Source organism: Pinus tabuliformis, chromosome 4_1 (assembly GCF_031772625.1).
Source record: "Pinus tabuliformis cultivar Carrire ecotype Pingquan chromosome 4_1, CPIR1, whole genome shotgun sequence".
Lineage (NCBI taxonomy): Eukaryota > Viridiplantae > Streptophyta > Pinopsida > Pinales > Pinaceae > Pinus > Pinus tabuliformis.
In genome coordinates, this window is record NC_142303.1 from 339,206,322 (window position 1) to 339,219,785 (window position 13,464).

General features: G+C 32.2%; 1 protein-coding gene across 1 annotated transcript; it reads right to left on the reverse strand.

Moving 5' to 3' along the window:
- Nucleotides 1-6,369: 6,369 nt before the first annotated feature.
- LOC149175662 (benzyl alcohol O-benzoyltransferase-like) lies at nucleotides 6,370-9,979 on the reverse strand. The gene is made up of 2 exons (XM_089422917.1): nucleotides 9,455-9,979; nucleotides 6,370-7,338 (listed from the first exon to the last, which is right to left on the reverse strand). Exons 1-2 carry the CDS (start codon nucleotides 9,977-9,979, stop codon nucleotides 6,469-6,471), a joined length of 1,395 nt encoding a protein of 464 aa, XP_089279043.1. The 3' UTR covers nucleotides 6,370-6,468.
- Nucleotides 9,980-13,464: the final 3,485 nt, after the last annotated feature.

Genomic DNA, 13,464 nt, shown 5'->3' on the forward strand with positions numbered 1-13,464 from the left:
TTTAGGATAAGAAGGTCCCAATGAAACTTGTAGTTGTTTTGATAGTCCATCCTCTGGGTGAATTCAACCGAAATCCTAAATCAAAGAGAGATTGTGTGATGGTTATGGTTGCTCTAGACTTTGATACCCCATGGGGTTTCTTTAATGGGGCCAGGGGCATCCACCTAGGTGTGGGGTTAGTGTTATTTTGTCTGTAAATACAATTTATTTCTTTCATATCAAATATGCTCTGGGTCATGGTTCCGATTCAAAATTCATGTTCTCAACATTGCTTTCTCTTTTTTATTTTCCAAATGTTCGTGGTTTTAAGAGTTTGCAAGTGATGGGGGATTCTGAAATAGGTTTTTAAGAGGCTAATGTCAATTCTTGTATGGAGAATGTATAGTTTGAATCCTTATTCTCTCAAATTTAACAATGCATTCATGAGTTATAATTGGCATCCTTGCCCATATTTTTTGTAGGTTCAATCAACTAGTGGATACACTATCCAAGGAGGTGTTGGAGTGTTGGGATGTCTCCTTTCCTATATATGAATTTGTTGATGCCCATGAATCTAAAAGCCTAGAATTTATATTTTAAGACTTAAGTTTGGTATGATGTGAACTAGTTTATTCAAGATCGTCTATTTAATCTCATTGTATCTAATGAATTTGCCAATTATTAGTTTGATTAAGTTTGTCTTCAGCATGAAGGCTATATTTTTTGGAAGGGATTATCAATGATGGTCCAATTTTTGTTATGGGTTAAAGTGATAGAGTCTAGAACCATGACGTTTTTGGTTTGTTTCATATGAGTATTTATGGAAATCTTTTTTTATATTCCTATTTTTGGATATAAATGTTTTTCTCAAGAAAAAATAACCACAATGGCACTAAACCTCAAGAGTCCAACTCTATTGAAAAAAAATACTTAAAATTATTGGGAAATCATACCAACTTGGCTAGTCAAAATAAAAGCATATTTCCTATCAAAAAAATCAAATGTGAAACAACCCAAGAATAAATATATCTTACCAACTTCTGGAATTTCTGCTTAATATTTAACATAAAATGATCAATGAAGAATAATCTATCATATAGAATTACAACCCATAATCTAAAACAACACAAGAACATATATAACTTAACAGCTTCTTGGATTTAATGTCAAATTATCAATGAACCAATCTAGTATATAAGTAGATATAATCTAGTCATATAAAATTTCAACCCATAACACTAAGGAAATATAAGAGCAACAATCTAACTAAAACTAGAAATCTAAATCACAAATGTGATTAACTTAAGCAATCTAGTATATAAGTAAATAATTTATAGTCATATAGAATTTAAACCTATACACACTAAGGAAATATAAGAGCAAGAATTTAACTCAAAAATAGAAATCAAAATCATAAATGTGATTAACTCAAGCCTCTTATTCACATGGCTAAGTAACCCTACACTTGTGAAGGGATTTTTTTATTTTTATTTTTTTTCTAATATAACAAAAATATATTTATAATATGGGTTCTATCATTATAATTTCCAAAATTGCCCCTTTTCCATTTTAATATTGGTTAAACTTATATAAACATAATATTTTACTATAAAAAAGATTAAACAAATCAAACATTATATGATGTTGGGATAGTTTGATTTCCCTAAAAATAAGATTAAACAAATCAAATATTATATAACATTGGGATAGTTTAATTTCCTTAAAAATAATTTCCATTTTCTACCTTCCCTCATATAGTTTGAACATAAAACTTAGCAGGCCAAAACCCACACAAATAAACTAATTTACGCCTCATACATAATAAAATAAAATCAAATATGATGTTTTAACATTTTCTTATTATAGAAATTAAAGAATAAAAAATTACCTATGTTCTCATTTTCTTCCTTTGAAAATTTTGCAATAATTTTTTTTTTTTATTTATTTGAAAATAGTGGAGAATGGATTCGTTAGGTAGTTTTGATTGCCTGTGTATTTAAGAATTAGATCCTTTTTTTTGGGAATTTGTTTGATCTCTCTGGCTAAATGGACTCCTATAATATCTGTACCTTTTGATTGTTTATTAAATCAATGTTTAGGAGCATTGTTTGGGAAGCTCTAGGTGCAACTCGACTCACTTGTGAGTTGTGCGGTTCATTTCTAAATTTCCTCTTCCATATTTTTGAGTTGGTATCAGAGCGTCAGGGTTGATTTGAGCCCTTGTGGATGATATTGACGCGTTGAGCCTTTGTGGCTGAGAGAATCTTGTGAGTATTGAGCGTCCTTTATTAGTGAGTGCATGTGTGAAGATGTATTGGCAGAGTCAAGATCTGCCACATTCATGCATGGAGTAGTGTGCACATTGGAAGGTTGCATTTTTTGTTTGAGGATCAAGTCACTACCATGACGTATGTGGAGTGTAGTGGATATTTCTATGGACCAATAGAGGAGAGTCAATTTGGAATTTTTTAGGAAAATAAGGGTTAGAGCTGGCCTACCTGCCCTCATTTGATTTTACAGTGTGAAAATTGGTAGATTGCACAATTTTTCTTAAGAAAAAGTGAGGAGATATGCGCAGATTCTATGAAAGAAAAGTGTGCAGATTGCTCAATTTTTATGAAGAAAAAGTGAGCAAATCTGTGCAACTTGGCAGTTTCTGACCATGGTCATTGTTGGAGCTATGGACCTATCGATCAGGGATTCATGGAGTGATTGGTTGCGCTCTTGAAGTGTGGAGATATGTTGGCCACTATTTTGTTCCTCGGGGTAAGTATGTCAAAGAAATGCTTTAAAAGTTTAAAATGGATCAATGTGAAGCTGCTTTTGTGCCAATGCAATAGAATGTGAAATTTGATTTTGATGATGGATCAAAGGAGGTAGATGGTACATTCCATAGACAATTGCTGGGAAGCTTGAATTATCTTACTAAAACTAGACCCGATTTAGCATACTATGTTAGTATGTTAAGTCAATTTATAGTGGGACCTCTAGAAATCCATTGGAGAGTAGTGAAAGATGTACCTAGGTATCTTAAAGGAACAATTGATTTTGGTCTTAAGTATACTGATTCATTTGATGTTGAGTTGACGTGTTACTCAAATTCAGATTGGGCTCGTAATATGGATGATAGGAGATCTACTACAGGTTTTGCATTCAGTATTAGATCAAGGATTTTTTCATGGAGCAGTAAGAAGCAACCTACTGTATCTTTTTCAAGATGTTGGAGAAGAACAAAAGAAAGCTATAATGATCAAATGTGACAACTAGAGCTCGATTAAGTTGGAAAATAATTCAATATATCATGCAAGGAAAAAGCATGTTGAAGCTTAGTTTCATTTTGTTAGAAAGAATATATAGTCTAAAGAATTTTTTCTTGAATATTCTAACACTTGTGAAAATGCTACTGATATTTTCACAAATCCCTTTTGGAAGATGAAATTTGAGTTGCTTAGGGACATCTTAGGTGTGTAATTAAATCCTTTCTCCATTATGGGGGGAACTTAAAATTAATGGAGAATGGATTCATTAGGGAGTTTTGATTGTGTGTGTATTTAGGAGTTAGATACAATTTTTGGGGAATTTGATTAATCTCCCTAACTAAATGGAATCCCATAATATATGTATCTTTTGATTGTTTATTCAATGAATGGTTAGCAACGCTCCTTAGGCAGCCTCCAGGTGCATCTCTAATGACCTATAATTTATGTGATTCATTCCTAAATTTACTCTTCCATATTTTTGAATTTTGTTTTTACTCTTATTCTCACTTCTAACTTCTTCTTTCTCAAAAAACTTATGAAAAATATGTTTTGAGAGAATTATGTCCTAGAGTATTATTCTTACACACTTTTTAGAATATAAAACATTATGAGATTATACCAAATTACCTTTATTAATCTAATCAATTTTATATGATGATGGTGGTTCAGTCTTAATCAATGTGAAAGGTTGCACTCCCATTCAACACTTCACATTCAAAGGGAAAATAAATTGTACCCCTAGTTAAGAAATAGGGAAAATAAATTGTACCCCTAGTTAAGAAATAGGGAAAATAAATTGTACTCTTAGTTAAGAAATGGTTAAAAGGTTAAATATTATATATTGAATAGTTTTGTTTTCTATTTAATAATTTACAAAAATAAATTTCAATTTTAGTGTCATGTTGATCATTTTGTTTAAGATATAGATTTTTTTTTCCTTAATATAATTATTAATAAATGTTTATATTAAAGTGATGTTATATGATATAATTAAGTTTAAATTTTTTTAATTAATATTTTTTATATTAATATTTAATTTAATTTTTTATATTTATTAATTATAATAAATAATAGTATATATTGATATTATAAATTAATTTCAATTATTTAAAAAAATTATTAAAATAAAATATATAGTTTCACATTTTTAAATTATCTAAATGTAAAAAACTAAATTAGTCATGTTTTTATAGTTTTACTTTTATATTATATAATATATATGTTTGTAAAATTTATAAATGTTTAAATAATCATAGTTTTTTCTCCTTACATTATATTAAAAGTTTCTCAAATTTTATTATTATATTTTTAAAATATATTAAGATTCTAATTGAATATAGATTTCAGTGATCTATATCTAGGCATCAAATTAAATAGAATAAGAGAAAAAAAATAGATGTTATATTATTTGACTAAATTAGATTTAACTAATTGTTATATATATATATATATATATATTTCTAATTTCCTAATTTTTATTATTTAATTGTATTTTTATCTTGACTATTACATTTGGAGTAAAAAAGTTCCCCTTTGAGACTCTGTCACCCTTGTTACCTTATACGGATGTGAAGTTTGGGGTGGAGTATATCTAGGGAGTTGTGGAGAAAGATTGAGATGATCCAAAAGCAATTCATAACCTATAACCTCAAGATGTGAAGTTTGGGGTGCAGTATATCTAGGGAGTTGTGGAGAAAGATTGAGATGATCCAAAAGCAATTCATAACCTATAACCTCAAGATCAACGGAAATACTCCCTATCTTATCTTCTTGATCGAAGTTGGCCTATTCCCCATTGAATGTGACTATGTTTAGAGATAAACTTCACAATATGAAACTCAAGAGGACCCCAAAAATTGCTTCTAACTTTAGTCAAAACCCTGAGGTGTGCCTCAAGCATGGGTGACATCATGGTCAGTGTTGGCTCAACCTTTGGGGGATTAAGGAGGAAACCATAGTGAGAAGTCAAGACAACATCAAAGATATTATTATCTCCAATTTTAAGGACAAGATGTGGGATGCTAAGGAGCTAGAGGGTAAAAGGAAGCTAAGGTACTATAAGAAGGCGATCAATCCGATGCTCGATAACCATAATTATCTCTCTATGTTGAGTAGCACAAATGCTATGATTAGAACTAAGAGTTTCTGAGTTAGACTCGTGGTGGTCTACTCCCAAGACCCCGAGGATGATAGAATTTATCAGATACTAGGAAGGTGGAAGATGAAAAACAATTCCTTTTAGAATGCCCCACTCTTGCACATACCCACTCTCAATTCTCTATAGTCAGCGACACTTCCAATAAACCACATTGGTCTTAGTGGATGTTAATCATCATCATCATTTAGTTATTTAGTTATTTATTTAATTTATTATTATTATTATTATTATTATTATTTATTTATTTATTTTAAGTTTGACTATTTATTACTTTTATTTATTTTTAAGTTTTTAGAATTAATTGTTTGGATTATTTAGGTTTATCCTAAATATTATTTTTATTTTTATTTTTAGATATTCATTTCATTAATTTTTATTTTTATTTTTTTAACTATTACACTGTGATGATGTGATTTTAGAAATTTATTTTATTTACTTTTGAATAGTTTATTAATATATTAATGATGATGATGATGATGGTGTTTAGCGTCCACTGAGACCAAATTGGTCTATTGGACCTATATATAGTTAATTATTAAAAAAAATGTATTATCTTTCACTATTTTACATTATAATAATAATATTTATAAAGAAGGTGATCTATTTATTTTGAGTTTTGTATTTTTTTTAATAGAATAAGATAAAATAATTTTGAATTATGTTTTTTTTTTTTTAAGAGTTTAAGTTTAGTTTTTAATGTAAAAATAAATTCATATCATTGAAAATTCCCCCCAAATTCCCCCCAAATTTTTAAAAGGAAACAACCACCTTAAAAAATAATATAAATTTTTATTTAAATTTTACAGTGTACTTCAATCCTATGACAAATATGGTATATCCTGTAAGAAAACATGTGTAAGACCTGTAAGACCATCCCATTGGGGATTAAACAAAAGATAATATGAACAGAATGAAGTAGAAAACCGTTGACATTGAGACACATTGCTCATAACCGTTGAGAAGTAAGCTGGTTCAATTCATAAAAATTAGACACAGAAAAACAAATTCTGGAGTTTCGTTCCACTGTCAGCACGAATGAGTTTCTCTTCATGGCGGCTATTCTATTCTATCCTAGACGTTTATGCTGCTCCTTACAATTTCTTCAAATTTTTCCATGGCGACGGGTGGCAGACACACAGGAGCTACGATTCCTTGGAAGTGTTTCATTAGAGGAACGGAGAAATTTGACAGCTTGGGTGTTACAACTGACGCAAAACCTGCATACACTGCTTTCCCCCACCCAAAATCAGCTTTGCCATATTCAACTTTGGACAAGTCCGTAATAATATAAGAGCCGCTGACTGCAAAATGTGGGCGCCCTTTCACTTCCATCATATCGATAACAGATCGCAGATATTTATCGTCGATCCTTCTCTTGGCTTCGTTGATTAAATTTACAGCGAATGACAACGGCTGGTGAGTTAGATCCCCCACTTTTGCCGCAGCGCAGGCAAAGCTTATTGCATTGCCATAGTAACCTGCCGGAAGAGGCGGTTGAAATCGAGAACGGGCGTTCAAAGCAAACAACAATCTCAAATCTTGGTCGGCAGGGAGATTCAGAGCCTTGGTTCTTGATTGCCACAAGCACGCCGATAACGCTTCGAATGTGGTACAACTGCCGCCATTTACCTGTCGTTTTAAGGCCTCGATGTCTCTTAACCCAAAGAAGAATGACTTAATGCTCATTTCCTCCGGAGGCCCCATTAATTGTATATATTCATCGGGCGTTGGTTGGTCATATTCAGGGTGGGTAAATTCCACAGTAGGCTTCTCTCTGGGTCCGAGGATTTCTCTATTCCAAACTGGTGGAACCACGGGGCTCGCCATGCCTCTGGCCATTTCAGCCATAGCATTAATGAATTGGGCGATACCAACACCATCACTCATGCAGTGATTGGAGCGCAAACCCAATACGAAGCCTCCACATCTGAGACGCGTTACCTGGAAATTCACAGGGTGCAAAATTCTATCAGATTAGCCTCGACATGTGACACCGGATAGTGCTGACTCGAGGGCAAATATGAATTAATTTCATAGGCACATCTGAAAAAAGCGAGTTGTTAGTTTATTATAATAGTTTTTAATTATATGTAATTTATTGCGATGGACGATATCTCAATAACCTTAGCTACTGACAGACTAATTTTATAATATTTTAATCATCTCTGGCTACTCGCAAATTAATTTTATTATATTTTGAACAATTTTTAATTGGTTTTATATTTATAAAAGGTAAGCATTAATTAAAAAAAATCAATAAAAGCTTCTTATATTTCTATGCTATCTTCCTGGAAATTATGTTTACATTGAACTGATCTAACAGATACCAGCAACATTGACAATGATATATCCAACTAAACCCTTATTTATAAGGAGAATATTAGCCTATGAAATTTATTTATTTGTTTTGGTAATATTAGTCTATGGAGATTATGTTTACATGGAACTGATCTAACAGATATCAGTGACATTGACAATGATATATCCAACTAAACCCTTATTTATAAGGAGAATATTAGCTTATGAAATCTATCTATTTATTTGTTTTGGTTAATATTTATTATATTCATATTTTTTTGTTTTTTAAGTTGTGTGATTTTTTAAGTTTGACTTGTGGTTTGAGGAGTAGCCATTTAGGGGCATTTAAGTCATCAAAGTCACTTCCCATCCGCCTAGGTCACACCAATGTTTAGCTGACTGAATTTTTAAGCATGTCCCCTCGAGTCTCCACTTAGGGGTATTTAAGCCATCAAATCACTCGAGATCCTCCTAGGTCACACCAATTTTTAGCTGAGTGGATTTTTAAGCATGTCTCCTCCCCTAGCTCAAAACCAACCAAGTAAAGTTTGATTAAGACTTGAATTTATTATATTTATAAGTATTATGAATATATTACCCTTATATATTTATATAAATATAGATATTATATTAATATTTATAATTAAATTAAATTATGTTAGATTAACCCTCTTTTTTTTATATTATGTTTTTTTCTTTTTAAGATATTAATTTTTGGTTTTAAACTATTTAGTTAAAATTATTTGATTTTTTGTTTGTAAGTTTGGTAGGAGTACATCTTCATCATGTTTAATATATTACCAGCATAGAGATGGACAATTGCACTGATGACTTCACATCAAAGAGTGTCTTAACACAATGCCCAATCACCATCCATCCAAAACCCCGTGGACAAAATTATTTGATTTTACTTTATTTTAATTTTTCCTATTATTTATATTATTTAACCATTCTTTATTTATAATTTTTTTGACTTAACTTCTTATATTTTTAACTTTATTGTAAATGTATGATTCTAGTTTATCTAATTAAAAAAAAAAAAAAACACACAAAAACAAAAGACATTTATGACTTTCTACCTTTCAATTAACCTAACTTCACTTTCAAATAGACTAACTTCTCTTTTGCTGGCATTCTCATTACTTTCTCTCAACTCTAATCAGATTTCATATCTCTATCTTCACATGTACCACACTTTGACAACTATAAATATTAACCATAGAAAAACAAAATTTCAATTCTCACACAAATCTCCAACTCCACTTTGAGAATATTCACACTAATCTTCATTAATTTTATGAGAAAAGTTCACACTCATCTTCATTAATTTTATGAGAAAAGTTCACAAATACCAATAACATGATGATAATCAACTGAACACTTCGAGTTAGAACTGATCAAAGTAACCACTTCTCTATAAAAACAATTGATCAAACTAAATTTTTAGTGAAATAAAGTAAGATAATGGATTAAATTAACTTTTTATTCTAACAAAGTAATTTGTTATTAAATTTAGACCCCCATTTTACAGTGAAGTATGATGTTTAATGCTGTTACTTAGTCACTAAAATTGAAAATTAAAATTCTAAAACAAAAAAATTAAATTACTATATACAAGAGAGGTGAAGTTAGATCTCTCTAAACTAAGAGAGAATAAAATACCTCTGCGATCAAGATAGATGTGTATTTAAAATAGATCTTCTATAAAAATAATTTATCAATCTAATCCTTGAAATGATCAAATGTTTCTCCGAATTACCTGAACGAGCAGTAGTGGAGAGTCTGTGATGTTTTCCGAACCTGGAACGTTATTGATAAATTCATTTCCACGAGGAATAGGTGGATACAGATCTCCAAAATCTTCCAAGGAAATATCGGCATCCGCTTCTACGAAAAGAACACCTTCGCCAGTGCAGTCTACTGTGAGTTTACCGTTTTCTGTATCTCTCAATCTTCCGGCAAAAGGATAGTAATGCACCAGAACCTTTGCGAGAGCCTCTTTCACAACTTTGACTGGATCCTCTTCGTTCTTCTTCTGGGTGGAGTCGCTGCGATAAAATAGAAGCTTGGGAAGATGATACCTTAATCCCCGTTGATCGTCAATGTTGGAAAGATCGAGCGATTGGCGGGGAGTGGGGCGATCGGGGGCCACGAACACAGGTGGCTTCCTAGTGATCGTAAAGTTGGGAGCAGTCCTTGGAAGGGCACACAACACGCCAGAAGAAGAGTAAGCAGCCAGTCGGCCTGCTGCCTGTCTAACAGTCGTGGATCTCAGAACAGCCATGGAAATGATGATGATAAACTGTCGGAGTCACATTAATTTCTCCAAACGTAGCGCACTGATTTGGAAGATTAATGCGACCTTGGCCAAATTTATGGACGAGCACCTGACTACAGCGAATTAAAAATAAAATAAAATAAAAGAAAGAGCATCTGCATTACTTTGGCCGTACTCTACGTCAGGTAATCCATGTACCAGCACATGACAACCTCTGAGCTCTGCATGACAACCCCTGAGCTCTGCGTGTGACAATCCCTGAGCTGATTGGCCTAATATTGGATAATCAGATGCACATGGGAGCTTGACCGCGCCTTGTCCCTTTAATAATCAAAATAAAGATGCTAGGTGACGACATGCCCACAATCGAGATAAGGATGCGACAACAACCCCCACTATTTTTAAGGACCAAACAACTGACAACAATTTTAAAACAAAAGAGTTAAATTACCCGGAAATGGTCTATGTTCAAAAGTAGACGATGTGACGAAAGAGAATTAAAAAGAAAACTACCATTTTAAGGAAGCATCTACATTTTTTGCGGAGGAACATCTGTTTAGTCTTTGATTCCATTCAGCGTACAAACCTTGATGCCTCATGGACGAACACGTCCTCGCATCGCACCAGTGTACAAACGAGTATTGATGCATCATATAATTTATAATAAGTATTAAAATTGTCGAATTTAGGCATCTCTAATCCATATTAAATTTTATGAGAAGATTTTTTTGGTAAATTATATTGGGATGTTTTTGTCTATGTAAACCAATTAATTATGAATCAACAAACGATGAACAGTAGTTATTGGTTTGAAAAGCATCCATAAAATCATTCCAAAGTATTAAAATATTTATCTTTATTTTATTTTGGAGATTTCTAATTTGTAAATAAGTTTTATTATAATATTATGGATCATAATATAGTTTACCAATATCATGTACTCAAAAAACCATAACTCATTTCATGTGACACATGTTCATATGATTTTTTTAATTAATCAACTTAATTAAAAACAAAAAATGCATAACTACTTTGGAAATAAATATCAACTTTTGATTTGTGTATACTATTATGAATATTTTAGAATACTCCATGGAAGTGAAATTTTTACTTTATGCCTAATAACTATTGATAATGAAATTAAAATTTTAGAGGTCATATATCAGTTAACAAAAACTACAACTAACTCAATAAAATATATCTAAAAATGTTACTTCCTTTTGAAGGATTTAACCTCTTTTTTAACTATCAAATTATTAAAAAAACTATATTCGATATCTTCAACAATGGAGCTCCTACTCATGGCTATGGGGTTTTCCCTAGCAGCTTCTAGTGGCTTCTCTCACATTCTTTGCAACAATTTTTCCCTCCTATGTGCTCCCTATGGTCTTGGTGGAGTCAAGGATTTCTCTTTTCAACTTACTAAATTGTAATTCTACCTCGATTAAAGCCTTTTGTGCATTGTTTACTTATGTCCTTAAGACTAGCTCATGCAACACGATTATTTTCAAGGATGTTGTTCTAATTGTTGTTGTGGCACACCTCCCTTCCCCTTTTCCCTTTTTTGATGCAAGAAGCCCCTGTTTTCGTTGCTTCAATGAAACTATATGTAGAGGATTCCCTAGGTTACTTCTCGTCTTATAGTTTGGTTTTTTGTTTCAATGGTTTTTGGCTAGGATTAACAAACATGAATTAGTAGATCTTCAAAACTAGATCTCAACCTCTTAGTTACTATTAGATCTTCAAAATTGGATCTCGACTTCTTGGTAACTTGTGATTAAAAAATAATTCTTTGTCCATCCATCTTGGAAGGCTTTTCACTGTGGAGTTTGATATTATTAAAGACATGTATCAAATTCTTAATTTAGGCCTGTGGTTTTTGCTGAAAGGGATGAAAAATACAATTGTATATCCTCGAGAAAAACACACATAATCACATGAATAAACTACGATTATGTTGATGGTGTTGGATGCCGCCAACATGTAATGGGATCTCCGTGATGTGAAGTCCCAATTTGACCTCACACCGTTTAGTGTAGGAGTCCCATCTGGCTATGCGGTCTGACCACCATTGGAAAGGTTTCAAAGATATGCTTTGGTTACACACACACATAAGAGAATGCAACACCACTTTGGGGCAACAAGTATGTGAGCTTTGTGAGACACCCAATGTAAGGTGCACAAAGGAACTTCCACGACTAGTAAGGGAAAACGAGCCTCTATTAGAAAAGTAATAGTAATATCTTAAGGGGGGATCTGAGAAGGAAGAGGAAGACTTGTTGATTACCTGCATATTAGTCCACATAATAAACAACAATCATGAAATCATAAAAACAATTATTCAGTAATAACCATAGCTAAGAAACAAATTAGTTCAATAACTTAGTATTTAACTAAAGCAACATATACCATAAACATAACAAGAATAGTCCTACTATATCTATGATACATATATGAAGAAGTGTCAACTCATAGAGCTTCTGATTAAGAATGAAAGATGCCAAGTACATTGTTACATAGGTGAAACACTATATCCAGTAGTGGAACATGAATCCACAACTTACTTCTCTAAAGAATGATCTATCTCCTATGCACTACAAGAGAAGCTAAGGCAAAACTCCAAGAATGAGGAACTATTTATAACAAATAGCAACGACCTTTTAGCTTCCTCATGACTCTTAAACTCCTATGACTTTTCATATTCTATATATGACTTATTACATTCCATATGCGGCTATTCACATTCCACATGTGTCTCTTAGATTTCATTACATATCATTTATTGCAAAAGACAAGTTACAGATGAGATGATGGCTATATAAGAAAAAAATAACAATAGGACAAAGTCTCATATTGACAAATCATTTGGTTCCTCGCGAAGGTCATTTTTGATGTATATGTGTCATGCCCTAAAATATGTTGAGATGAATTTGACTCAAACTAGAAATTCCCCAACATACTGCATCTTCACCTCTAGCGCCTCTGTCAATATAGTCGAGGAGCTTAATTGTACATTATTCCATAGCCATGAAAGTTTCATATGAGCTTTAACAGGTGCGATGAAATATTTTAGAATAATGTCTTTGGTAACCTCCAAGCCCATGTTCTGTTGCTTGCTTGATCTACTCAATGTATTGCCTGACCTCATGGGAGATGACTTCTCTTCCTCTGATTTGTTCAAGTGATAATATTGCAGGCACCCCATGTTTATGTGTTAGGGAATCAAAACCATTGTATAGTCAATTATAAGCAGCAATAGTAATAATCGACTGTTCCCCAAGGCGCATGTAGTTCTGATGGTGGAATCTCAACTAAACTTTGTCTATCTCTACGAAAATCCTTTTTTTATTTATTTTCTAAATGTTGCGCAACATCCAGATACTTAGCAGTCTACTCCTAAAGTTGGTGAACTACATTGTTTGTCACTTTCAGGAGTTTCACCACATTTTGTGCTTTCTTCTAAATGCCAACAAGAGGAGCCACCACTTGTT